The 26,095-nt window shown below is 46.0% G+C and overlaps 1 protein-coding gene across 5 annotated transcripts in view; it reads left to right on the forward strand.

Annotated features, from left to right (window-relative positions):
• Nucleotides 1–26,095, forward strand: part of SRGAP3 (SLIT-ROBO Rho GTPase activating protein 3) — a 246,679-nt gene that overhangs the window by 145,904 nt on the left and 74,680 nt on the right. For all 5 annotated transcript variants that reach the window (XR_009732455.1, XM_061396335.1, XM_061396333.1 and 2 more), the window contains exon 4: nt 16,984–17,046. Coding sequence is in view for 4 of the 5 variants with exons in the window: in XM_061396335.1 (XP_061252319.1) it covers nt 16,984–17,046 (63 nt within the window). In the remaining variant the exon portion in view is untranslated. The remainder of the gene's footprint in view (nt 1–16,983; nt 17,047–26,095) is intronic.

The following is a 26,095-nucleotide window of genomic DNA, read 5'->3' on the forward strand; positions in this document are numbered from 1 at the left end:
GGGTCAGACGTCAGGGCTTCTCTGACCTACAGAAATTAATACTCAGAACCACTCAGAACTCTACAGGAAGCTCTGCACAGCAAGGAAGAGAGCAGGGCTGTCTAGACATTTTATTTCTAATAATGAAACCTGTGAAGGCACTTGCTTTTTTCATGATCGTCTCATCACATGGTTGACTCACTCTGAACGCTCAGCTCAAATCTCCTGGGGATTTTGTACCAAATGTTTTTTAATCTATCCTATGAATTCTGCACTTGTGTTTCTTTATATTTGCCCTTTTAAAACTTCATTTTATTAGATTCTGGACATATGGGATCAGTGTCCTTATTTAAGTGATTTTTCAAACAGCAAAAATGGTCATTTTTGCAGGAGTTTCCTCTTTCCTCCTCTGTGGGAAAAGACTGTTTTAGAACTTCTCCATGCCTTCCTCCTCTGTGTTACCTTCATGTCAGTTCTTGTCAGTTCTTTGGCCCCATCTGATTCCTTTCTACTTTCATAGTGGAGAAGATAGAAAGTGAAACAGAAAATTGAGAATGAGTTCAGCAGTGGAGGTGATGCTTGAATTGGGCGTTGAAGGATGAATAGGAGTCTCCCAAGTGGGAAAAGGAGGTTAGTTCAATCTTAGGACAAGGGCTGGAGCCCAGTGGACAGAATGTCAACGATGGGGATCCAAGGCAGCTTGGAACGGAGGCTGCAAAATGGTGGTCCCCAGCTGAACTTGGTTCTCAAGTGTAATCTGCTTGGCCCTCACTTTGTTAAGAAAACTTCAACCAATATTTTTAAATTGTGAAATTTCACATAAAAATCAGAATTTTGTATTTCTCTTGAAAAACCAGCTCTGACAGTCCTGGATCCATACGTGGCTGTCCAGAGCTGAGAAGCTGCTGGCCCTTCAGGCAGGGCACGCTCACTCCACTGCCTCGCAGCCCCTGTACTGTCTGGCGCACAACACCAACCCCTTTATTTTAATAGCTCCTTGGTCCTTTGTGCAGTTGAGTTTTGGCCTCATCCTGAAACAGGATCTACCAGTGGTTCTTCAAGTCTAGCGTCAGAATCAGCTGGAGGGCTTGTTAAACGCAGATTGCTGAGCCCTAAGCCCACAGCTTCTGATGCACCCAGTGGGAGTGAGGCCTGAGAACCTGCATGTCTAACGAGTTCCCAGGCGCTGCTTTTGCTGCTGACCTGGGGATCACACATGGGGAATGATTTACCTAGTCCTACCTCTTGATTTTCCAGTAAGAGCAGAGTTTGGCCCCTGACACAGGTTTCCTACTCTGGGTCCAGCCCTGACTCTACTCCCCCCTGTGATGCACCAGCGGGGAGGGTCCATCTGCGTCCTTCTTGCTCTTTCTTTCCGCCTCAACCATTTCTGAGGTTGAACATTGGAGCCCATTTCATTTCCAGCCTCAGCTTCCTTAACAATAGCCATCCATTATCCTCTGCTCCGATGCCTGCAGAATTTAATTACTTGTCCCAGCCCTGGAGTGAGTTTGATTGTTGGAAGCTGTGGTGTTCTGAAGCAAGCGCTAATGAGGAAAGACTCTTAGCAGAGAAGAGAGGGCATTCGGGGGCCCTGTGTTTGAAAGCAGCCATTCACGGTGTGGCAATAAAGGCTCGGTCTAGAGTGAGCTTTCTCGTTCCCTTCTTGAAGATGTCCGTCGCATTTCATAAATAAATCAGGGCTTTTGTATCTAATAATTGCCTTGCTTTGTAACCAAGATCAAAAGCACCAATGGCCTTGGATTCAAAGCCAAGTTTATTTATTTAATTTTTTAAAAAAATTTTTGGGTTGCAGGAGAGAGTGAGGGCTTGCATGCTGGAGGGTTCAGCTCTGAGGCCTGCATGGAGAGTGAGTGAAGCGGGAAGACTGCCAGGAGCTCGGAGCCTTCAGCTGTCTCCACTGTCTCCCAGGGAGATGAGCTGTGAGCACTCGCCCTGCTAGTGCAGCCTGCTGACCTGGTCTCTGTCAGGAGTTCCCAGCTCACTCAGAAAACACGCGTTAGTGCTCTCGTCACAATATATACACAAAAATCGTAGATAACAATCAGTGCCTACTGTGTGCTGGGCTCTGGGCTAAACATTCACTTCTTAACGCGTTAGAAGAAGATGTTGTCATCGCCTCCATTTTACAGATGAGGAAACTGATGCCAAGAGGTGAAGAAGGGATTTGAATCCATCTTTGTCTGATCCCAGAGCCCGCGCTCAATAGAAAAGGCAGGCATTAAAGGAGGCAGAAGGATGAGTCAGACATAGTACCTTCCCTCAAGGAGCTCACAGTGAATAGTGGAAATGAAGACAGGCGTGTATGAGTGATATCAGTATTCAGAAGAAGGGGGACTTTTAATCTGGGCTGGGGTCAGTTTGGGGAAGGTTTTGTTTAGGGGATGCAGCATTTGTAGTGAATCTGGAAGTGAGGCTTAGGATTTATGCCAGCTTGGGTTCCTGGGAAGCTGACTCCAAGACAGGGATTATGTTGTAGGGATATGTTAGCCAGTATTCTTGGAGTCCACCCCCTTGCAGAAGGAAGGGAGAGAGGCAGGATTCAGGGAATGTGCAGTCACAACAAAGGCCTCAAATGACTCCTGGGGAGTTCTGAGGCTAGGGTGGCCCTTCCAGGTTGTCCTGGTTTGTGGGGAGGAAGCTGGGCCTTTCTACCTTCATGTTGCTCCTGGGAGATGTGGCCTTGGGCAGATGCCCGTTTGCAAGGCCGTTCCAAACAGCGCTGACAGTGGGGTGTCTGCAGACGGTACTCCCCACAGGTGAGGGAATACGTTCCCCTATCCTGAAGGCCTTCTGAGGGGTGCCTCACTGTGTCCCCAGCAGACATGCAGAGATTTGGGAAAAGTCAGAGGATTCTAGACCCAAGCAAAGGTCCATTGACAGAAAAGTCTGGTCCTGTATCTTGAGCAGGTCGGCCAGCCTTGCAGTGTGGTGCGCTGGTTAGGGCTGTGGACAGACTGCAGGGTCCCTATTCTGCTGCTTTTCAGCTGCGTGAACTCAACCTAATCCCTAAATCCTCATGGTTTCAACATTTTCAAAATGGAGCTAATTAAAAACGTCCTTCTTAGGGTCATTGTAAGGATTAAAAAGTGATGATATAAAATGTCTACCTGGTACGCAGTAAGTAGTCATTAAATATTAACTACTATTAAGGTGATTATTGGGAAATAATAATCCTTTGAGAAAAAACGCAGTGAGAATTAAGTGCAGAGATGGGATAAAGAAACATTCAGGGCACACAGATTAAATAAAGGGTCAGAAATAAAATACACTCAGGAAATCATTCACTGATTACTTCTAACTTATTGTCTTTTTTTTTTTTTTAATTTAAATAACCTTTTATTTCCTTTTCTTGCCTTTTGGACCTCAATAGGTTCAGTAGAGGAAAATGGGGAGAGAAATGGCATTCTTAACTTTTATTTTAATTTTTTAACTTATTTTTTTTATATAGTGTTGTGTTAATTACTGCTGTACAGAAAAGTAAGTCAGTTATACATATATATATATATATCTTCTTTTTTAAAAATTTATTTCCAATTGAAGGACAATTGCTTTACAATATTGTCTTGGTTTGTGCCATACACCAACTATATATATAAATATATATATATATATATGTGCATTCTGTTTCATATTCCATTCCATCATAAACCATATTCCATTAACAATAAACCATATTCCATCATAAACCATATTCCATTATAGTTTATCACAGGATGTTGAATACATTTCTTTTTAAATATTTATTTGTTTATTTGGGTGTATTGGGTCTTAGTGGGAAGATCCCCTGGAGAAGGAAAGGGCAACCCACTCCAGTATTCTTGCCTGGAGAATCCCATGGACTGAAGCGACCTAGTGGTCATCGGGTCTTAGTTGTGCCATGCAGGATCTTTGTTGCATCAGGCATCTTGTTGCATCTTTCATTATGACACACAGACTCTCCAGTTGTGGTGTGAGGGCTTAGTTGCTCCGAAGCACATGAGATCTTAGTTCCCTGACCAGGGATCAAACCTGAGTCTCCTGCATTCCAAGATGGATTCTTAACCACTGGACCACCCTTGTAGTCCCTTCAATACATTCTTGACTTTTAAAAAGCATGCTTCTAACTTTTCACTGTTAAATTCTTAGCAAATTAGGAATAAATGGAAACTTCCTTAGCCTGATAAAGAATATTTACCAAAAATCACCAGTAAATATTGTACTTCCTGTTAAAGAGTTCAGCAAGATGGCTGATTATAAGATCAATATACAAAAATTAATAATGTTCCTGTATCCTCGTCATAGCCAACTAGAAAATGTAATTTAAAAATGCATATATTAGAATACAAGAATGATTGAAAATTAATGCCATTAGTGCTATAAATAATCTGCATCATAGAAATTTTGATGTGATATTTTCATTGTCATTCAGGTATAAATATTTCATAATTTCCATTTTGCAGTTTCTTCTTTGCCCCGTAAATTTTTCAGAATTATTCATATGTTAGTTCCAAAGATTTTTTTCAAAGCTTTTCTTTGAAACCATCTACTTGCTTTAAATTTTTAACTTGATTGCCCCATAAAAAAGAAAATATTTATAAGAAAATATTTTCTTATAAAAAGAAAATAAGTAGGTAATTTTTTTTGGTATTTGTTGGAGCATTTGCCTTATCAGATAGCAAGACTTCCTCTTATGTGATAGTACAACGGGTAGTGCTAGAGCAGCGCTAGGCAAACTAACAGGTGGGCCAGATCAGTGCTCAGAAACACAGCCCCACCAGTGGGAATGCAGTGAAGCGGCAGTGCATTACAGACTGGGGGGCGGATGGCCCGTTTAGAAAATGGGGCTGATTCCACTGGTTTCTTGTTTCTTGTTATTTTTTAGGAACTGGTTTAAACACACACACACACACACACACACACTTTTTTTTCCATATGGAAAAAAATTAGACCTCCATCTTAGTTAACAAAAATATATTCTAAATGGGTTAAAGTGCTAAAGGTAAAAAATAAAACTAAAAATTTTTGGAAGAAGATGTAGTAGAAGGTTCTATGTAAAACCTTAGAGGAAAAAGGGAACCCTCTTACACTGTTGGTGGGAATGCAAACTAGTACAGCCACTATGGAGAACAGTGTGGAGATTCCTTAAAAAACTGGAAGTAGAACTGCCTTATGACCCAGCAATCCCACTGCTGGGCATACACACTGAGGAAACCAGAATTGAAAGAGACACGTGTACCCCAGTGTTCATCGCAGCACTGTGTATAATAGCCAGGACATGGAAGCAACCTAGCTGTCCATCAGCAGACGAACGGATAAGAAAGCTGTGGTACATATACACAATGGAGTATCACTCAGCCGTTAAAAAGAATACGTTTGAATCAGTTCTAATGAGGTGGATGAAACTGGAGCCTATTATACAGAGTGAAGTAAGCCAGAAAGAAAAACACCAATACAGTATACTAACACATATATATGGAATTTAGAAAGATGGTAACGATAACCCTGTATGTGAGACAGCAAAAGAGACACAGATGTATAGAACAGTCTTTTGGTCTCTGTGGGAGAGGGAGAGGGTGGGATGATTTGGGAGAATGGCATTGAAACATGTATAATATCATATGTGAAACAAATCGCCAGTCCAGGTTCGATGCATGATACAGGATGCTTGGGGCTGGTGCACTGGGATAACCCAGAGGGATGGGATGGGGAGGGAGGTGGAAGGGGGATGCAGGATGGGGAACACGTGTACACCTGTGGCGGATTCATGTTGATGTATGGCAAAACCAAAACAATATTGTAAAGTAATTAGCCTCCAATTAAATAAATTTATATTAAAAAAATAAAATCTGGTAAGTACAATAAATAAATAAAACCTTAGAGGTAGGAAAAAGTTGCTTAAACATAAAGCACAAAACTCAGCTCCTGATGAGATGGCTGGAGTTGAGGATGGCTCCACCTTACTCCCTGCCTTGCAGTTTCCTTAAGTGTTTTTTCGAACGATGTCCTCTGAAGAAGTGAAAGGGAGTCCTGTGATTAAAACTCAGGATTTTTATGTTTTCTAAATGTTTCCTTTACACCATAAAGGAAAATAATGATAGATTTCATTATATAAATTTTATTTAAATGTTCTATACAATAACAACTGCAACAAATAAATAGAAGATACAGAGCAGGAAAGGAAAAGATATTTGGCATGCATAGAATTAATAAAAGGTTAATAAACAGAATATAAAAATCAGCTCCTACCAAAAAAAAAATTAGAAAAGGGCAAACAACCCAGTAAGAACATGGGTTAAAGATATAAATAAGTGAGTTACAGAAAAGGAAATTTAAATGGTTAAAACTATAAGAAAAGATGCTCATACTTACTGGTAATCAGGAGAAGGTAAAATAAAACAAAATGAAACACAGTTTGACTCCTCTTAGGTTTGTCAAGCAATCCAAGTGCTGGCAAGAATGTGATGCAGCAGAGCCACTTGTGTCCTGCTAATAAGCATGTAAACTGGACTCGCCCCTTTGGAGAAGAGTGGGAGTGTCCAGTGACAGAAAAGGAAGAGGTACATAGCCTGTATCCCAGCAGTTCCACTTCTAAGTATGACCTAAGATAGGTTCTTGAATAGGGGGTGATATGATCAGAGCCAAGTTTAAGGATGATTGATTTGGTATATCTGATGGAGAGTTGCTGGATTCAGTTGTTACACATATACACTAATGCTCAAGTTAGTGGTGGAAGGTAACAGGGCCTGGGTCAGGGAGGTTGATATGGATGGGTGGACAGATGGGTGGATGGATGGGTGAATGGATGGATGAGTGGATGGGTGGGAATGTGGTGGATTGATGGGTGGATACATGGGTACAAACATTTTTGAAATGCTAATGCAATCCTCTGTTACATCCTCTACACAAACAATGCAAATAAAGTAGAAGATCAGATTAAAAAATGACAAGGAGGTTGGAGAGACGTCTCAGGTCAGTGATTCAGCAGGAATAAATGATCAGTAATGTTTTAAATCCAACAAATAATCCTGACAACATCCATATCCGCCTTGAAAAGAAAGCAGAGGGGGAGAAAACAGCTCAAGGCTGAGGGATTTCCGGTTTTTGTAGCTATGGGTTTTTCAGAAAGACAGGTTTGTCACACTCCTTAAGACACAGAGACCCTCAACCATCCCCTGAGCCTTTTGATGCTTATCTGCGAGAGATTCATGTCCCTTCACCCTTGCAAAAAAAAAAAAAAAAAAAGAAAGTCTGAGACATAGTCAGGAAAGACTGTTCCTGAGTATGTTCTGTTTTCACAGAGACTCAGCCCAGTGGCCCAGGCCCTGTTCTCCTGCCTTGGGCAGGAAGCCAGGGGTTGGGGCCAGGACTTGGTCATAGAAAACAGGAGATTCTACTAAACGGTGCTGTCCGATACTGACAGTGACCTAAAGGAGAGCCTCATAAATAGCAGCGTACTTTTTACAGTAAGGCAGAGGAATATGTGTGTTTTATAATTATTTTGGAATATTTGGGGAAAAAATTCTAAAGGCTCATAAAGTCATAGTTCTCCCAACAACAGAGTGGAATGGTTGAGAGAGAATCACATTTACTACCTCTGTGATCTTGAGCAAATTCTTCACCTTCCCTGAGGCTCTGTGTCCTAATCTTTAAAGTGGGGTTACAATAGGGGTTATATCCCATAAATTGCTGATATTAGGCTTATGTGAGGTATTGTCTGTAATGCAGTTATCATTGGGCCTGGTACATGCTAAGAGATCAAAGAAACAATAGCTATTGTTGTTATTATCCTTAATGATAAGTATTATAGTGCTGGTACTAATAGTACTAAGCATTGTTACTAACGGTGATAACTTGTTATTGATAATATTTAGTATTATTAGGACCGATTCAGAAACTCCTGTCTTGACCACATCAGGTCACTTGGTCATGCCTTTCCAAGGTATCCTTGGGCTTCTTCAGACCTGTCATTTTAAGCATTTCTGAAAATGAAGGCTTTCGCACAAACAGGGTCCCAGAGAGATGGTGGGAGTAATTAGGGGGTTAGACAGACACAATGCCAGGCGTATTGCTTGGCCCCGCGATGGGCCCATCAGCCCATCGCAGGGCTCCTGGGGAGGTACCAGTGGGGCCCACCTCTGTCCAGGGCATTTGATGAATGGGTGCAGGGCCTTTCTGTTTCCTTGAAGCCCAACCTCCCAGCCCAGATGTTCCAGATCCTTGTGAAAACAAGTCGGTGACAACATTTAGAGTTGCAGCCACAGGAAACAGAAATCAGTCTGCAAAGGGGAGGAAAGAAGAGAGGTCTTGAGGAGCAGGGAAAGGAAGAGGGTGGGGGAGGGGGAAGGATAACAGAGGTCCAGGTGGGAGGTGGGCAGAGTGTAGGCTGAGGAGGATGTTGGGAGGCAAGGGGTGGGGACGTGCCAGAGCGCTGGCTGCTGGGTTACCAGCAAGCTAGGACCCTACTTGGAGAAATCAGCCAGTCAGCTGTCCAAGCAGCCGTGTTCAGGGATGAACCAGCCCTCCAGGACAGCCTTGGAAACGCTCCATCCCTCCGAGACACACCCTTAAAGCCTTTGCTTTAGAAATAAAAACACAGTCTCTCTGGGAGATGGCCAGTGCTCACATATATCATTTATTTAAATAGGGAACATCTGTGGGTCTCCAGTTTTGTTATTTGATGAGAAAACAAGCTGGAGTGTGGAAAAGCAATGGATTAGAATGAGAAGAGACAGAGTTTTTGGTTTTTGCTTTGTTTTGTTTGTGTATTGGTTTCCCATTGTTTGTTTGGAACCCCAGAACTAGGGAAGCCATGGAATGTTCCCAGAGGGGGAAAACCGGACATGAGAACATCAAGCAAAGAGAAAAGGGAGACAGATGTTGCTGACTCAGCTCCTGATGTGATGGCTGGAGTTGAGGATGGCTCCACCTTACTCCCTGCCTTGCAGTTTCCTGAAGCATTTTTTGGAACGATATCCTCTGAAGAAGTGAGAGGGAGTCCTGTGATTAAAACTCAGGATTTTTATGTTTTCTAAATGTTCAGAGTGACCAGCTCCACATTTGAGTTAACTTGAGAGAGACAGAGACATACCCTTGAAGAGGACTTTTTAAATATAATTCATGAAGTCTTAGGATCTGTAGTAACAGTTTTAAGGGTTTCCTCTTAAAAGTGAGATTAGCTCTGCATTGAAAACCAAATCCAGTCATCCACGGCAGGACTTTTTTGGTGGAAACATTGATTTCACTCCAGAACCATTGTGTCAAAAAATGTCAGCTGGTGCCATCTTGATGTGAATGTATGTGGTTTTGTTTCTTTTTTTTTTTTTTTTGCAAAAAAGTGAGAGTCAAAGTTGGCCTTCTTTTAGTGTCTGTGTTCTGCTTAGCTCATGCACAGGTGTTATGGAGCTCCTTTTGTACGCCAGTCATTGTTATCAGCATTCTGGGAAGCCAAAGCCCCAGCCTCTAAGGGGCTTACACTCTCTCTACTTGGTTGGAAAGTGATTCTTTTGCAGAAACTGTTTGAAAGCTGGTGTTTGGTAGAGGTTCCGAAAACTGTCTCGCCCCGTGGTCATTTGGTGTCTTCATGCTAAAATAAGCACAGAATGCATCAGTATTCTTTCACATGAGCCAAGGTGGAAATTCACAAGATTCTATAAGCTGGAAAAGTCCACAGGTAGGTCTTATCTAAGCATCACGAGATCAGGACACAAATACTGTTGCCAAGATCCCGACTATCCTTGTGGTGGGCAGCCCAAGACCCCTGACGTCCTAGCTTAGCAACCCCAGAGGAGAGAGGATCTGAGAATATGGTTCTTAAAAAACTTCAGGGAAGATTCGCATCAGCTCAGCCTGAAATATGTTTCCATCTCTGACCCAGTCACTAGACACAAGGCGCTAGAGGACCTGGTCATCCCGGGTCCCGTGCTGGATGGACCATCTGGCATGACAAGGCAAGCGGCAGTCAGTCCCACCCATGTCTCATCTTTTGTTATCAGAGCAAGGAGAAAGGAAGAAGCCAGAGATGATCAGCATGGCTGACTTAGGCCTAGCAGGGCAAGCGAGCCAAGGAGTACCAAGTCAAGGAGAACTTGAGCTGCCTGCAGGTGAGGGCAAGGACCAGGGATGCAGATTTTTGCACAAGTGGTGAGAGCATGCACATGATGGGCGGGTGGAGTCCAGAGGGCATGCCTTCCTTTGCAACCTGGACTTCTGGCCTGGACTCATTTCTGTGACAGCACTGCAGTGGCTTCTCTTCACCTGTGTGCCCGCATCTCATCTAGGTGCTGGGGAAACAGACCACAGAAAGTTCTTACGAGTGCCAGCTTTGGGGTTAGACCAACCAAAACCTGAGCCTGGCTCTGCCCCTTCCGAGCTGTATAGCCTGGGGCAAGTTGCTTAACTCATTTGAGCCGCCAGCCTTCTTCTGCCTCGTAGGTATAATAGTACCTGCCTTAATGGTTTCCATTGGATAACGTATGGAGGTGACTTTGGATGGTGTTTACTGATGTAATGTACTCCAGAAATGCTGGCTGTGGCTGATGGAACAGGGGCCAGGTCTCACTCAGCTTTGAGTCTTTAGTGCCTCGTGGAGGCTGGTGTCTAGTAGGTCATTCAACAAATGCTTGTGTAAATCAAACTGAAGCCAGGTGAGGACCTGGCCACAGAGCTCCAGGAAACAGTAGTGTGAGCAGGAGGATGGGTTCAGGGGTGTGGGATTCTACAAAGGCAGTGGTGTTGGGGTCCACAAGGGAGTCCGGAGGTTCATTCTCAGGAAGCAGACTCTTCGGCAGCTCTCAGAGGTGGGGACACGAGAAGGGCACTTATGTAAAGATCCTCTCACAGGTTCAGATTCGGCAGCTCTGGGATGGCTGTCTGGATGAGCACCAGGAGGATACAGACAGCCACCCCGGGAGACTCCACTGGTTTCTGGGTCATAAACTCAAATGGACAAATGAATGGAGATTCTGTGGCCAACCGGAGAGCACAACCCATCCAGAGGGGCCCCCGTTTTCCAATTTGGGGAGCTCAGCCTCTCTGGATCTTTTAGTTTTGCAAGAGAAGCTGAAAATCTGGACATGTAAGGAGAATTTTTTATTTTTAAATGCTGGGAAAAGTCAGATTTTTTGAACACTCTGAATGGCCAAATAAAACACATTTGTAGGCTAGAGAGGCTGCCACTTGGAGCCCTTGGGCAGTGGTTCTACCCAGGGTGATTTTGTCCCCCAGGGAACGTTTGGCAACGTCTGGAGATAATTTCTGTTGTTGCAGTTTGGGATTGGGGTAGAGGGTGCTTATGGCATCTAGAAATTAGAGGCCAGGAAGGCTGCTAAGCATCTTATAATTAAGCCCAGGACAGCTCCCCAACCTCCTTCAGAGTTATCTGGTCCTAAGGGAAGTTTAACTGTCCTTTGCCATGGGCAAAAAAAGAGTCAGGGCTGGGGCCACCTGCCACCTGATTTTATAGACTTTGGGGTCAAAGAGACAGGGCTCTGTCCTTCCCACTGCAAGGAACCAGGGCTGCTGTGGTTGAACCTACGTTGGCCCAATATAGTTATATTTTACAGTCTGCATACTTCCTGTGCATGAAGGAAGCAACGCACTACCCCAGCCTCTATAGGCATGAAAGTCATGCGAGAAATGTGGACAGAGAGTGTGAATACACTGCCCCTGGGGTCCCCAAGGGCTGGGCGTGATGTTTGCCGGGGATGATCAGGGATTTGGCCTCCTGTTCATGATGGAATGTTTGGTTTGGGTTCCTCATTCAGTAGTTTCTGGAACTGTAGTTGAGATTATTTCCTTTCCCAACAAAACCCAACCATAAAAACTAAAGTGCCTTTAGTCCTTCACAGTTCAGTAACTATTGGCTGAGCACTCACTGTGGCAGTCCCCCCCAGGCTGGTGCTGATGGGGAGAGAGCAGAGACTCAGGCAGTTTCCCTCTGGAAACTTACTGCCTCCATCCAGTCCACCCTCCATCTACCCACAGCTTCATCTTCTTGAAAGAGCACAGACTGCCCATCAGACACTCCTGCTTGCAGACCTTCGGAGGCTCCCAGATGCACTTTGTCAGCCTCTGTGATCTGGCCCAGCCTCCATGTCAAGCATGTCTTCTGTTCTTCTGTTGTTATGCTTCTGTCTTTGCAAACCGTACTTCCCCCTGTTCCTGGGGAACGTGGCTTTGCTCAGGCTGTGGCCTTTGCCTAGAATGCTGTCTCTGGCCACCCATGCAGGGTGAGGTGGTCCCTCCAGCCTCTTTATCCCCTCATCCCATATCACCTCTTTCACTCTTTTGAAGCCTTTTCCACATCATGCTATTTTGGTTCTTGACCCTTGATCCCACCAAACTGGGAAGAGTTGATAAAAAATTCAATTATGAATTTCCTTTCCTGGGCAACCTCTTCATATTGCCCCTGGCATCCAGTAGGTATTGATTCAGGCTGTAACATGATTGCCCAAGCTCTTCTCCTGTGTCTGGTATGACACCAGTGCTGCCACCTCTTTCCGGCCTCACAAGGGCTTCATGACACCATGGCATCGTTCCATGTTTATGCATGAGGAGACTAAGGCTTAGTGGAATCGTCACTGCGTTCATTCATAGGTTCACTCAGCAAGCGTATTTAATGAGCACCCACTGGGTGACAGGCTCTGTGGCATCGCGGAAAGAGTGGGAAAGTGAGACACTGCAAGCTGGGGACTGGGAAACTGACTCTGAGGCCTAAATTTAACAGCAGATAAATTTAACAGGGAGATACTTGGGATCCACCCCTAGGGAGGGTGGAGAAGGGGAGCAGAGTGAAGTCAAGTGTGATGCAGGCAGTCTTTACTCAAGGTCTTAGCCAGCCCTACAAGGAGTTCTAAAGATAGAATGACCCTTTAAAGCTGTCCAGGTTGAGACAGGAGAGACTGGTTTCTTCGCCCCATATCTTTGGATGAGGCGTCAGTCTTTGGAGGGTTTGTCCCCATGCCCTCTGATGCCATCACTGAAGCATGCTCTCAGCTGGGGGTTGTCTGCTGCCAGTGGCCCCAGCAACGAGGGGATCTGAGCATCTGTCACCAGGGAGAAAGTCTCTTTGACCCCATGGAGTCAAATGGGGAAAAAAGTGACAAATGCATAAACAAGTAGATCACTATGCTTCCCATTGTAAGTGCAAAGAAGGACAGTAACAGGCACTCTTTCTGCACGCGAGGAAGCAGAGGTGCTGAGAGGTTAAATGGTTTTTAACATCCTATCTCCAATCTCCATCTCTCTGGCTCTGAATTTGAGCCCTCTCCACCTAGTAACTAGGCTTCCCAGATGGCATTAATGGTAAAGGACCTGCCTGCCAGTGTAGGAGATGCAAGTTTGATCCCTGGGTTGGGACGATCCCCTGGAGTAGGTCATGGCAACCCAGTCCAGTATTCTTGTCTGGGAGATCCCATGGACAGAGGAGCCTGGCAGGCTACGATCCACGGGGTCACAAAGAGTCAGACATGACTGAAGTGACTTAGCACACAAGCACATCACCCTGTGCTGGTCACATAGAGCCTTTAAAGTCAAGCTTAAGAGCTGGGTCTCGATCCCGTAGGCAGTGAGACAGTTTTGGAGGAACACAGTAAAATACTCTTCTAGGAAATGACACTGGGATGGGCATGAGGAATGGGGGGCTAGAGTCAGGACTTTGTTGAGGGGCAGCTCAGGAATCTGGGCCCTGCAGTGATGCCATTGCTTGCTCCGGGACTGGGGGTGGAAAATGTGGGTTGCTTTGGGCTGCAAGTGACAGAAAATCCAGCTTTTAAATAACTTAACTAGTAAAGCCACAAAAGTAGAAGTTCTGCAGGAGACAGCCTGTGGATTCAGTTCAACCAGTTTCTTGGGAGGTCATTAGGATTTAGGTTTTCATTCTGCCAGCCGAAGCTGCTTCCTCTCCTGGTCCTAAGAGGTCTGCTGATAGCCACTGAGACTCCAGGCACTTTTGCTACCACTCAGTAGAAGAGCTGAAACCTTCCCCTCAACCTTCTCAGTCCTCTTCCATGCAGTTGTCACATACTCACCCCTGGACTAACAACACATACAGAATGCACCATCTTGAGTCGGGATGGGGTAGGCTATGTCCTTGAAAGAACTTGACTGGAGAGATGAACACAGAGCCAGATTCATGGCTCTGTTAGGAAGCAGGAAAGGCAAGATTGGATGCTGGGGAGGGAGTTGGCATTGTCTGCTGCAGAGAACAAAGTACTGGGCAGTTTGACGGTAGGATGCGGTGACAAGTTGGATTGAGGATGGAGGAATTTTTTTAAAGTGTCAAAAATAGCTCCAAATTTCCAGTCGCCATGTCTGGGAAGATATTATCCCATTGACTGAACCTGAGGAGATGGAAGAAACATCACACATTTTCTTTTGGATAATTTGAATTTGATGTGATGAGGGGGTCATCCAAATTATATTGTTTTGCAACAGCTGAAGATAGGGTCTTTGGGGTTATGCAGACAGAGCCCAAGAGAGGGCCATGGAGGTGATGACATGGCTGCCAATCACCGAGAAGTGGGAGCTGAAGTCAGCAGTGCATGGGAAGCTGGCTGGGGCAGAGCTGAGAAGGCCAGGCTCTTCCCAATAGAGCTGCTTCAAGAAATTTATCTGACAAGGGTCCCTGCCCATGTGCACAGTGACAGAGTGCAGAGATGTTCACTGCATCCTTGTTTGGAATATTAGGAGACTGGAAACAACCGGCTGGTTAATTAGTTATGACATATCTGGTGTATGGAACCCCAAGCTATTATTAATAGAAAAGGAGAATGCAAGAGCTACATGGCCTGTCAAGGAAAAAAAATCTGTCAGATACATTGTTTGGTGGAAAAAAGCAAGATGCAAAAGCTTGTGTAGATTACTTTCATTTATATTAAAAAAAGAACATATGCTATCCAGCTGTATGTGTGTATATTCATAGACTGTTTCTAGAAGGCACCAGAAGAAACCTTTAATAGTAAGTGCTTCTGAGTGGGGTTCTGGGAACTCAGGAGACCTACTTTTCACTTTTTGCTGGCTGTTAGAGTTTCTTTAACCACGTGCACTTGTTACCTAGCAAAAAAGTTATATCATAAAAATAAATACATAAGAAACGAAGTCTTGGGTGTTAGAGACGTTGGCCAGACCAAGAGGAGGTCACTGAGGGGTGTCAGAGAGTCTGAAGCAAACGTCAGGGGGAGGGGCTGCAGGAGAAACTGAGGCAGCTGCTGAGACTCAGGGAGAGTGGAAGGAGATGGAAACGGCTTGTTGGGTACCTCTGTAGATGCCCATGATGTGACAGAAGGTTCCCTGGGAGCTCTACACAGAAAATTCTGCTGAGATAGTCCTGAGCCTCTGCATTGGGTCCCCTTGCTTTAGTCAGCAGAGCTGGAGGGAGGTCTAAACAGATCTCTGGAATTGCCCCAGAGCTCCTGTTCTCTGTTAGGAAATCTGACACCTGTAAGGGCTGCCTTTGGAGAGGTGATTCTTGGCCCTGCCAGGCCTAGAAGCTGAGGGGAATGAGATGGGCCTGAAGCAGAGCCTAGGAAGGCGTGTCTGGTGCTGAATCTTCCTAGCGACCCCAGAGTCCAGGGCTCTGATCTGTGCAGGAACTAGAGGAAGGCTGGTCTCTGCAAGTCAGTTGCTGACCATGCTGGAGGCCAAGGGAGCTGAGAGAAAGGACAGGAGGGCTCTGCTGTCAAGGAGCAGAGCTCCCTTTGTCAATATGGAAGTTTTACACGATGACCTGGGAAAACGGGAAGAGCAGTTTCTCTCCCCTCAAATAATAATGACAGTGCAGTCATCCAGCAATATGGGGAGTTTAGTTCCAGGACCATCAACACTGCCACCTCCCCCGCCAACCAAGTGGATACCAAAATCCAAAGATGCGCTAGATCCTTGTATAAAATGGCATAGTATCTGCATATAAAGATGTACATTCTCTAAATCATATACTTTAAATCATCTCTAGATTACTTATAATACCTAGTACAATGTAAATACCATGTTAATAGTTATGAATTCTGTGTGAATAGAATTATGTGTAAATAGCTGGCAGCACAAGGCAAATCGAAGCTTTGCTTTTTGGAACTCTCTAGATTATTTTTTTCAAATATTTTAAATTCACAGTTGGTTGAATCCTTGGATACAGAATACTTGGCTGACTGTAATAATAATAATAATACACAAAATAACAGAATCCTGGACTCTTCAGGCTGGAGAGGACCTGGAAATTATTTGTTCATTGTTCTTTGACTTGTGTCCCTCAATGTATTAAATATATATGTCACCTTGTGGTTTGGGTTGAGGTCAACTACACTTGCGTGCTATATGCCCCCCGCCTTAGAAAGTCCATGCACACGAGGGGATGAAAGCCTCTGAAAAGTTCTGCAGTAAGAAAACCTGTCTCATTTTGTTCAAGCAACTTTTTAAAGTTTATATATATATATATTTTATAGATTCAATAACTTCAGTTCCAAGGCCATGGGCCAGACAGTGATGCAGCCAGGCTAGAACCCATATGCCCTGCCTCATGCTCCAGTGGACTCTCTGTTTACTTGGGCTGTTACTGAATTGAAAGGCTAGATAATTATTTGTTAAACCGGGTTCTTTGGAACTCCAGTCTCATGAGATGTTAAGGAATGCTGAGCTAGGGACACACATTCTGACCACATCAGCTTAGGATACCCAGGATTACAGAAAGATGAACAGGTTGATTGGCTGTGGGGCTCCTCAGAATTTTTGGTATGATGTCCCTGTGACTCACCAAGGTAGGGAGGTGATATATAGAGTTCCCCAGCTTACATGGTCCAGGAATTCCTGTTGTAAGGAATCTCTCTCTGTGGATTCGTTTCATGGAGATAAGTTGAAGAATTCAGATTTGGGTCAGTGAGGTTTATGTGGATTACTGTACCCCTTCTCACGTGACCCCAAGCATTGCTGCCCTTTCTGTGTTGAAAAGGAAGTTGGTCAGTGCAGCCAGCACCCTTCTGCCCCTTTGACATTTGTTCTTCCACATTACAGAGCAAGGAGATCGGCCTGCAGATGCATGAGGAGCTACTGAAGGTCACCAACGAGCTCTACACAGTAAGTCTCACCCTGGGTTCCACTACTGTTTGGGATTGAGCCCCCTTTGCTTCCATGCCCAGCACTGGAGGGAGGCTGACCAGTGGTCTGGGGTAACCCTGGGCCCTTTTGCTCTGTCCTTTGCTCGAGTGACAGCAGGATTATCAGGGTGGGATAAAATGGCTCACAGCCCCAGCTTCTGTTTCAGAATATCTGGGGAGGGGCCCTGGGCACATTTAGTTTGTAAAAGTTCAGAGATTCAGATTATCTGCCAGCCATGAGAACATGTTACCTTTCAAAGCAGAAGATGCCAAGCTGAGGTGGGGAGAGCCAGGCTCAGGTAGGACAGGAAGAAGCTGAGGCCCACTTCTTACTGACTGTGGGGCGTGGAGCTCATCTGGGTCTCAGTATTCTTATCTGCAAAATGGAGCACTATTCGAAGGGTCACATGAGGCCGGGGTGGGGTTGATAAGCATGCCTTGCCATCTCAGGGTAATAATTTCAGAATGTGCACAATTTGGCCCAGAACTAACCTTGCTGCCTGCTTGGGCTTGAGATCTAACTGGGTTTGGGATGGGTGTTAGAATCCAAGAAGGTGAGGCAATGGGGAACACAAGCACACTGGTTTAGTGGTGCTGGAAGTTATAGCCTGTGCTTTGAGGAGCCATGGGCTTCCTTGGGGAGGAGTGAGAGCCCCAGGGACAGCCCCAGAGGTGGGGAGGCCCAGCAGACAGAACCACAGGACTTCCACCCCTAAGGCCACCAGGCTGGAATCAAATTGTTATGTTTTAAGTATGTGGAGATTACTTATCAAGTGTCTCATTAAAGGAGGAGGATTCTGAGGCTAAAATTATATTTGAAAATCCCTGGTATGAGAGGACCAAGAGCAGGCTGTGAGAAGGCCCCTCTCGTTGATATTGTTATCTTTCTCAGTCCACATCCTGTGTGATTAGTAGCTGGTGGACCCCTCAGGGGCTAAGAGACTTTGCCCAAGAGCCTGGACTTCAGATAGGAAGTCCTGCCTCAGACTCCAACCAGCTATGAGACTTTGGGCCAGGCATTTCCTCTTCTGGGCCTCAGTCTCCCAATCAGAAAAATGGGGGTAAGACTTCCTAGTGGTTGGTCTACCAACGTTGAAACACATATTTCTATGATTCCAAGTTAAGGAGAAAAATTTGAGCCCTGACAGTTTTTAATTAGATCATTGCTTCGGGCGAAAAGAGGCACTGCTGATGGAGAAAACATAACCTGACTTTGAGGCAGCTGGGATTGTGGGGGAGAATCACCTCGTGGTTTATAGCACAGACTCTGGAGCCGGACACCTGGCTTCAGATCCAGCGGATAGGCAGAAGTAATAATGCCTGCTTATTAGAGAAGGAAAGGGAAGACATGTGAAGAACACCCGGAGGAAAGAGAGCCCAGAGGCACAGCGTGTTGGAGCCCACAGTTCTCTCACACTCTGTCTCCAGCTCCCTGGAGCGTGTGAGGGTGAGGCAGGCTGTGCGTTCCTGCGGCGGGGGAGTATGGTGACAACGGGGCGAGACCGGAAACCAGATGAAATGTTTCTCTGCAGAGGGTTTGTTCTCCATCCAGGACCTTTTCCTGTTTCTCAGGCACTTCACCTCCATGGTATTCCAGCACCTGGGTCTGTATTTGGGATCCTGGCTGCTCCCACTCAGATCTCGAAGCTTTCCTCTGGGCTTCAGCTGGGCGCCCCTCCTGGGGGCTCTCTGTTCACCCCCAAATCCCCCCACCTTGGCTCCTTCACCCCTGTTATTCCCTCTGTCCTCTTACACTTACTTGTGTCATACTCAGTTTGCAAACCTAGACCGAGCTCCACCACCTTAAGAAAGCTGTCACCTCTGGGCCTCAAATTCCTGTGGCTGCTTTAAAAAACTCCTTGTGTTATCCTGAAGTTCTCTGCCCTGTCTGTTCAGTTGGCATATACACTCCCTGGAGTCAGATTTTGGTGAGAAGCGCTACACTTGAGGCCCAAAGCCTCAGATCGCACCTGGCTGTTGTGTCTTTCTTCAGCTCTCAGTGAAACTCAGGTTGGCAATAGAAGCTTTCTCCAGTTTGTGGGCTGGATCGGGCAGGCAGTTGTTAGGGACCAAGAGGGTAATGCTGGTGCCTACACACGTGTGTCCCTGCTGGCCGTGGGGCAGGGTGTCTGGACAGAAGTGCATGCCCTTGGTATTAGACAAACAGGCCAGGTGGGCAGGTTGGTCCCTCTTCCCATCTCCCAGCGGCCTCTCGATGGCCTCAGAACCGAAGGGGAAGGAAGGGGCAGCCCCTCCCCACTCTCTCCTTTTGCCACTTGCTGCAGAAAAGTGAGACCCTGGCAGTGCCCACAGCACCCCGACCCCCATCAGGTCATTTGTTGTCTGCACTGAGTTTTCTATCGTTGACCAGAAATTCACTTACATTCAGATATTTGGGACTGCCTTCTATGGTCTTAGCAGCACAGGAGGAAGAGCAGCAGGCTGTGAACATTTCAAGAGCTGGTCTTTGAAGTGTCTTGTACATCCCTGTTATTCCCAGGGATGGAAGGAGGGATCTGTGAATAAATGAAAGAAACTGGTTTTGTCTGCAAGGAATTTAGAACCTGCCCGGGAAGATGAGAGTAAACTTGTGAACTGGTCAGATCCTAGCGTGGGCTGGATACATGGACTCGGAGGGAGGGCGCCTGGACTGGGGGTCCCCGGCGGTGGCTCCAGGTTCTCTGTAGTGTCCCCACCGCTGTCCCCGAGGGTGGTGCTGCCACCTAGAAGGCAGTCGGGACAGATTGGCTGAGTGAGGTAATGACGGGGGAGTGTGGGCATTCATGAGAGACTCACTGAGGATTCAGAAGGTGAAGGGCTGGCTCCCGGAGGCTTACTGAAATCCAGGGTGAGTTCTGAGCCCAGTGCCTTTAGATGGTAGGAATTAGCAAAGCAGACAGGTAGAGAGGAAGAGAAAAGGAATTCTCCGTAGGGGAGACAACATATGATCGTAGCAGAGCAAACATTACAGGGGGAGGTTTGAATTTCTACTGCACGACCTCCCAGCTCAGCCAAGTCAAATATCGTCCTTTTTCCTTATTGTCAAAACAAGGATAGTAATAACAACCGTGGCCAGAATGTATTTCACACTTTTAGATACTTTATATGTATCATTTAATTAACACACATTTTACAGATAAGGAAACTGAGGCACAAAGAAATAAAGCCTTGCTTAAGGCTGTATCAGTTATCAATGACTGTGTAACAAATTATGTCAAAACTCAGTGTCTGAAAATGACAACTATTTTATTTGTTCATGATTCTGTGGGTTAGTGATTTGGGCTGGGTTCCACTGGAGCCAGTGATATAGCTAAAATTTCCTGACCAATCAAAAAAAAAAAAGAGCTCCAAATGGGAAAACACCAGTGGGGTTTCAAGCCTTTGTGTCACATGTGCTGACAGCTCATTGCCCAAATCAAGTCACACAGCCAAGTCCACAGTTGTAGGGTGGAGAGGCAAACTGCTTCTGAAGTGCCAATGCAAAGTGATCTCCCTGAGGCCATCGAGCCACTGCTGTGGCCATCTTCGTAAACAATCTACTGAAGCACCCCGCTACTGGGGGCACTCTGGACCCCAGTTCCACGCTTTGTTACTGGGTATTTCTTTCTGGTTACCATGCCTGATTTTGCAAGCCTTTAGATGTTCCCTCCTCCCCCAGCCCGAGTCATGACCACAGGGACTAAAAAGGAAATGATGTTGAGAAAGGATTGTCCAGGAATCCCATGTTTTTTCTTGTAATGTTTTATAGAAGAGGTGGTAAGGGCATAATGATGATAGAGATGAATGCTTAAGGTTGCCCATCTCCCACTTTAGGGAAAAGACTTGTCCCCATCTGGGATCAGGAAGGACACCGAGAAGACTGCAGGGCTGGGCATTTTGTTAGTTCATTTGTTCATTGGTTCATTCATTCATTCATTCACTTGACAAGGCTTCCTTCTGCCTAGTCCTCATCACCTTGAGGTGCCCTTCTTTGTAAAACATGCCAGGGCGCACGCACACACACACATGCACACCCTGCGTCACACCTCACCTCTTTTCCCCTAGACTCCCATCAGCCTGGCGCAATATGGCTCTTGTTCATCGTGTATTGGCCTGGGAGGAAAGAAGGGCAGAGGTCGAGAATGTGGGCCAGTGTGCCAGTCCTTCTGGAAGAAGCAAAGCCAAAACAAAACAGAAACAACACATTCTGTTTTTGTTGTTCAGCTAAAAAATGTTCAGATTTTCAATAGTTCTACATCACAAAATGCACCTGTTGTGCTTTGCACTAACAAACATTGTAGCATCTGTCACCTGGCCCCTCCTCCGGCTCAGGAGCTCTGCTTGAGGCTCCCCCAGGCAGGGCTGCTGGGTCTGCCTTCCCAGCCCAGCATGGCTAGCGGGGCCCTGAGACTTGCTTCAGGGCGATGTGGAGGGGCCTGAGGAGCATCCATACGAGCCCACTGCTGGTGACAGGTGGACACTGGAGTAACAGATGGGCTCCACCTTTTACTTACTCCATCTTCGATTTGATTTGCACTGGGCTTAGGCGTGTGAAATCAATTCTGGGCCCTCAGATAAATTTTTGTAGTGGCATCTCCCTGTCTCCCTATCGATGACCATTCTCAGGGATGCAATAGTAGAGAGAGCTTGAGACGGGATCCTGCAACCTGGGTTCTGGCCCCAGCTCCATGCCAGCTTCACTGTGTATCTTTCTGGATTGACATCTGTCATCACTGAAATATAAGCACCGTGCTTTCATCATGCCATTGGGCTCTGTGCCATTTACTTAATAGTTTTCTTTGAATCAAGTCTTTAAAAAAAAAAAATACACCTCTCCCTGTTGTAATTAATTTATGGAGAAGCAGCCATGTGTACTGAAAAGAATACAGGTTTTTAGAACCAAATGGATCTGGGTTCCAGGCCCTGTCACTTGTCAAACCCTTTGGGTCTCAGCCCCCTAGAATATGGGGATTCACCACCTCATCCTCTGGATTCCATGAGTGAGTGGCATAGAGCATAGCACAGTGCCTGGCAAATATCAGTGTTAAATCATTGTGTGTTTATGAAAGTGAAGCATAAATATTTTTCATTTTTCCTTCCCTCTCTCCTCCTGCCTACCGCTCCACTAGGCTAGCTCGAGCTCAGAGAATATTTTGCCTAAAAAAGTTCAGCCACCTCCTGATTGGTCTCCCATCTCCCATCCTCCCATCCTTCATACTCGAGCCAGAGAGACCATTTATAAAGAATTGTTGAATATTTAAAGTTAGAGATAGATAATGCATGCACAATGGAAAAAATCCCTGATAGTTAAACAGTACAAAAAGGTACCAAGTGATAAGAGTGTCTCCTGTTACCTGCCTCTCCCCCTCCTCCCATACATGCCCAGTTATTAGTTTCTAGTTCAGCGGGTGACTCCTTGGAGAGAGATGTAATTCATCACCAAGGTACACGGACACACGTATCCTGCACAGGGGCACCAGCTGGGCCTTGTGCAGCTTGCTCTGCACCTTGCTATTATTGTTATGTTTTGGAGATTGTTTCATTTCATTAGTGCTTAGAGCCTCCACTCTTACATGGAGCTTATCACATGCCAGAAATGGGTCTCAACGCCCAGTGTCTTAATTCTTTCATGCTCAGTTCACTTTTGAGGTAGGTGGTGCTGTTACCACCCATTTTAGAGACAAGCAGTGTGAGGCACAGAAAGGCCAGGTAGCCAGCCCAAGGCCACCCAGTCGGGGCGTGGCAGGGCCTGCTCCAAGTCTACCCGCAGAAGTTGCTTACATAAATACATTCAACTATTTATATAAACACACGTATATTAAAAAAGTGGCCACCTGCTCCAGTATTCTTGCCTGGAAAATTCCATGGACAGAGAAGCCTGGCAGGCTATAGTCCATGGGACCTCAAAGCATTGGACACGACTGAGTGCCGAGCACATGCACACACACACACACACACACACACACATATATATTTTGGAAGGAAATGACACTTCACATTAGTGAGTGAAAACAAACTGGCATAAAAGAAGGTTTCCATTAGCTAAACAGAGAAAAAACAATGTTAATTCTTTTTAAAAAACTTTATTTTATATTGTAGTATAGTGATCAGCAAATGTTGAGATAGTTTCAGATGAACAACAAAGGGACTCAACCATACCTAAACATGTATCCATTCTTCTTCCTCAAACTCCCCTCCCATCCAGGCTGCCACATAACACTGAGCAGAGTTCCTTGTGCTATTCAATAGGTCCTCGTTGGTTATCCATCTTAAATACAGCAGTGTGTACATGTCCATCCCAAACTCCCTAACTGTCCCTTCCAATATTAATTCTTGGTGCTGCCTCCAAGGCAGGCATTAGATATGAGAGCACTGAGCTGAGTTTTTCCCCCTAATATAATCAGAAGGATTCCAAGAGAACTGAAAAGAGTTAATAACATGTCTGTAACACCTGAAATCACTTCTCTAACACAAGTAAGTTGTTCCCATTGCACACTTTGGGAAACCCTGATGCAGTGCAAGTTAGCTGGGCTTTGGTCCTCGATTCCACATCTGCAGGATGAAGACAGGAAGCTAGAGGAACTCTGAGGTTCCTCTCAGGCTTGTCTCTTCATGCCGCCCTGGGAGGGAGACCAGGGCATGGCAGGCCCTGCCGGCCTGTCACAGCCTGCTGGCCAGGCGTGTGCCCAGTGTCATCTAGGGCTGGCAGTGGTCCTTAGAAGAATGAGGGCAATAAGGTTTCCCTCTAGACAACCTCCCTACCCCTCTCAGCTCTCCCATGGAGACATTCCTTCACACAGCTGACGTTTACTGATGATCCATGTGTCCAGAGGATGGGTCATGGCTTGGCCATGTGACAGGTGTCAGCAGGGATATGGACACGGTGTGAGCGGAGAAGAGATGGTCTTGGATTGGAGCTGAATGACAGTGGACTTTCCTGGGTGGAGAGGGAGGGACAGAAGCAGGAAGCCAGGACCCGAGATGAGTAGCCCCTGTTCAGCCAGTCAGTGTGAGTCAGACACTAAGTCTGGCCAGTAGAGGCCAGGGGTGATCTGGATAGTGGGAAATCTAGTGCGGAAGGAAGTCCACCTTTTGGGACTCATTCAGGAGCAAGAGACAGAAAGCCAGGACAATCTGACATGTAAAAATGGCAACTTACTGAATCTCGGAGGCTGACCCACTAATTGCATTGTCTTTCTCCCCAGCAGAGTGTGTAATCTAAGCGCAGAGACCCTATCTGTCTTCCACACAGTAGAATTTGCAGCACCTGGTATACAGTGCCTGCACATAATAAATTGTTCAATAAATACTTAATTATTGGAAGTGCAGCTGCCTTCCCCCTGCCCCCAGCCGCCAATATACTCACCAGAGCAAAAGCAGCAGAACGACATCTTCTCCATTTTTATCTTATTCCCTCCCTCCCTTTTTCTTCTTTTCTGTCTCTCTTTCTCTCTCCCTTCCTTCTTTCCTTCCTTCCACCATCCCCTCCCTCATTTGATGTTGTTTTTCTCTACAGGAGGCTTCTCTCCTGTGGAGATAAAGTTGGCCCACGTCCATCCCCCACCATCCCCGCCCCCTACAGGCTCACTTCCTATCAGCTCAGCGCCCCCTAGTGGACAGCAAACACTGCCTTCCCCTTGTCTCCAGCAGAGCCCAAGGGCTGTTTCTAACTGGCCAGGTTGGGGGTCCCATCACTGCAGCCGGATTAACATCATGTTTACTGACAGGTCAGGCCTGGGTCTCCTGCCCACATGCAAGGATTGGAGGGTGGTGTCGGTTTCCCTTGAACCACATGGGCCGAGAACGGTGGAAGGGAATTTGGGGGATTTCCTCAAAGAAAATCAGGAAGCCATTCCAGAAGGAGGAGGACTGGCTGATCCTCGACAGAGAAAAACAGCAGATGTCTGCTGAGGGAGAGAAGCTCGGGGAGGAGAAGAAAGTGGCTCCGTTGGCTGGTTTTCAGACAAGCACCTGGTGTTCTCCTACCTGTAAGCTGTTCCTCAAACCTGTTTGGCTCACGTTTCTACTGGGCTTAATACTGACGTTGCTCCCTTTGTCTGGAACAGTCCTCCCCCACTCCACACCCTGTTCACCCATCTGACAGCTGCTCTTCCTTCAAAGTTTAATTTAGGTATCACTTCCCCTCTAAGAAGCCTTCCTTTAGCAGCCCTTACTCCCCTCATCATAGCACTTCTCATATGCTGTGATAATCACTTGCACAATGTTTGTCTCCCTACTAGAGTGTGTATTCAGTGAGACTGTCTCTGTCTTCTACATTGTAGTGTTTCCTCGTGTAGGTCCGAGTGCAGTACCAGGCCCATCATGAGCTGTTCCATAAATATTTAGCAATTGAAGGTGTAGCTGTTGCCCTACCCCCAAAGATTATATATTCATTAGAGCAAAAGCAATAGACTCAATTTTATCCTTGTCCATCCCATCCTTCCACCTACTCACCCATCTATCTAGCCATCCATCCATTCATCCACCTGCCACCCATCTATCCATCTTGCCACGCCTCCTTCCACCCACCCACCTATCTGCCTATCCAGCCACCATTTTATCCAGCCAGCCATCTAGCTGTCATTCATTTATTCATGCGAATATACACTGATACTTGCTGGGTACCAATCTCTGCTCTAATACAGGGATTACGATCATGGACGGTGTCCTGGCCCTTATGGACTTTGCACTCGAGTTGGGCGAGACCGTTTATAAAGGTGCAAAATGAGTAAGACAGTGATTAGAACTTCTACGGAGAACGTAGGCAGCACAGAGTGTGGTGGTCAGACTGAAGTTTGGGTACTTCTCTTTTCCTTAAGGATGTCTTTGTTATGCTCTGGCCCAGGGTCTCACTTCATTCACAACTCTTGTGTGGCCCAGGGATGGCCCTTCCTGTTGGGTGGAGGACACGTACACAGAATTGCATTATTGAGAACCTTTTTTTCTAAAAACTGATCCTTATCCTGCCCCAGTCTGTCCCTTTATTAATGATGTGAACTTCCAGATTGCCTTTGCCTTCTTTTGCATCTAAATCTGGATTTGAAGAACCG

The sequence above is a fragment of the Bos javanicus genome, chromosome 22 (genome assembly GCF_032452875.1).
Source record: "Bos javanicus breed banteng chromosome 22, ARS-OSU_banteng_1.0, whole genome shotgun sequence".
Lineage (NCBI taxonomy): Eukaryota > Metazoa > Chordata > Mammalia > Artiodactyla > Bovidae > Bos > Bos javanicus.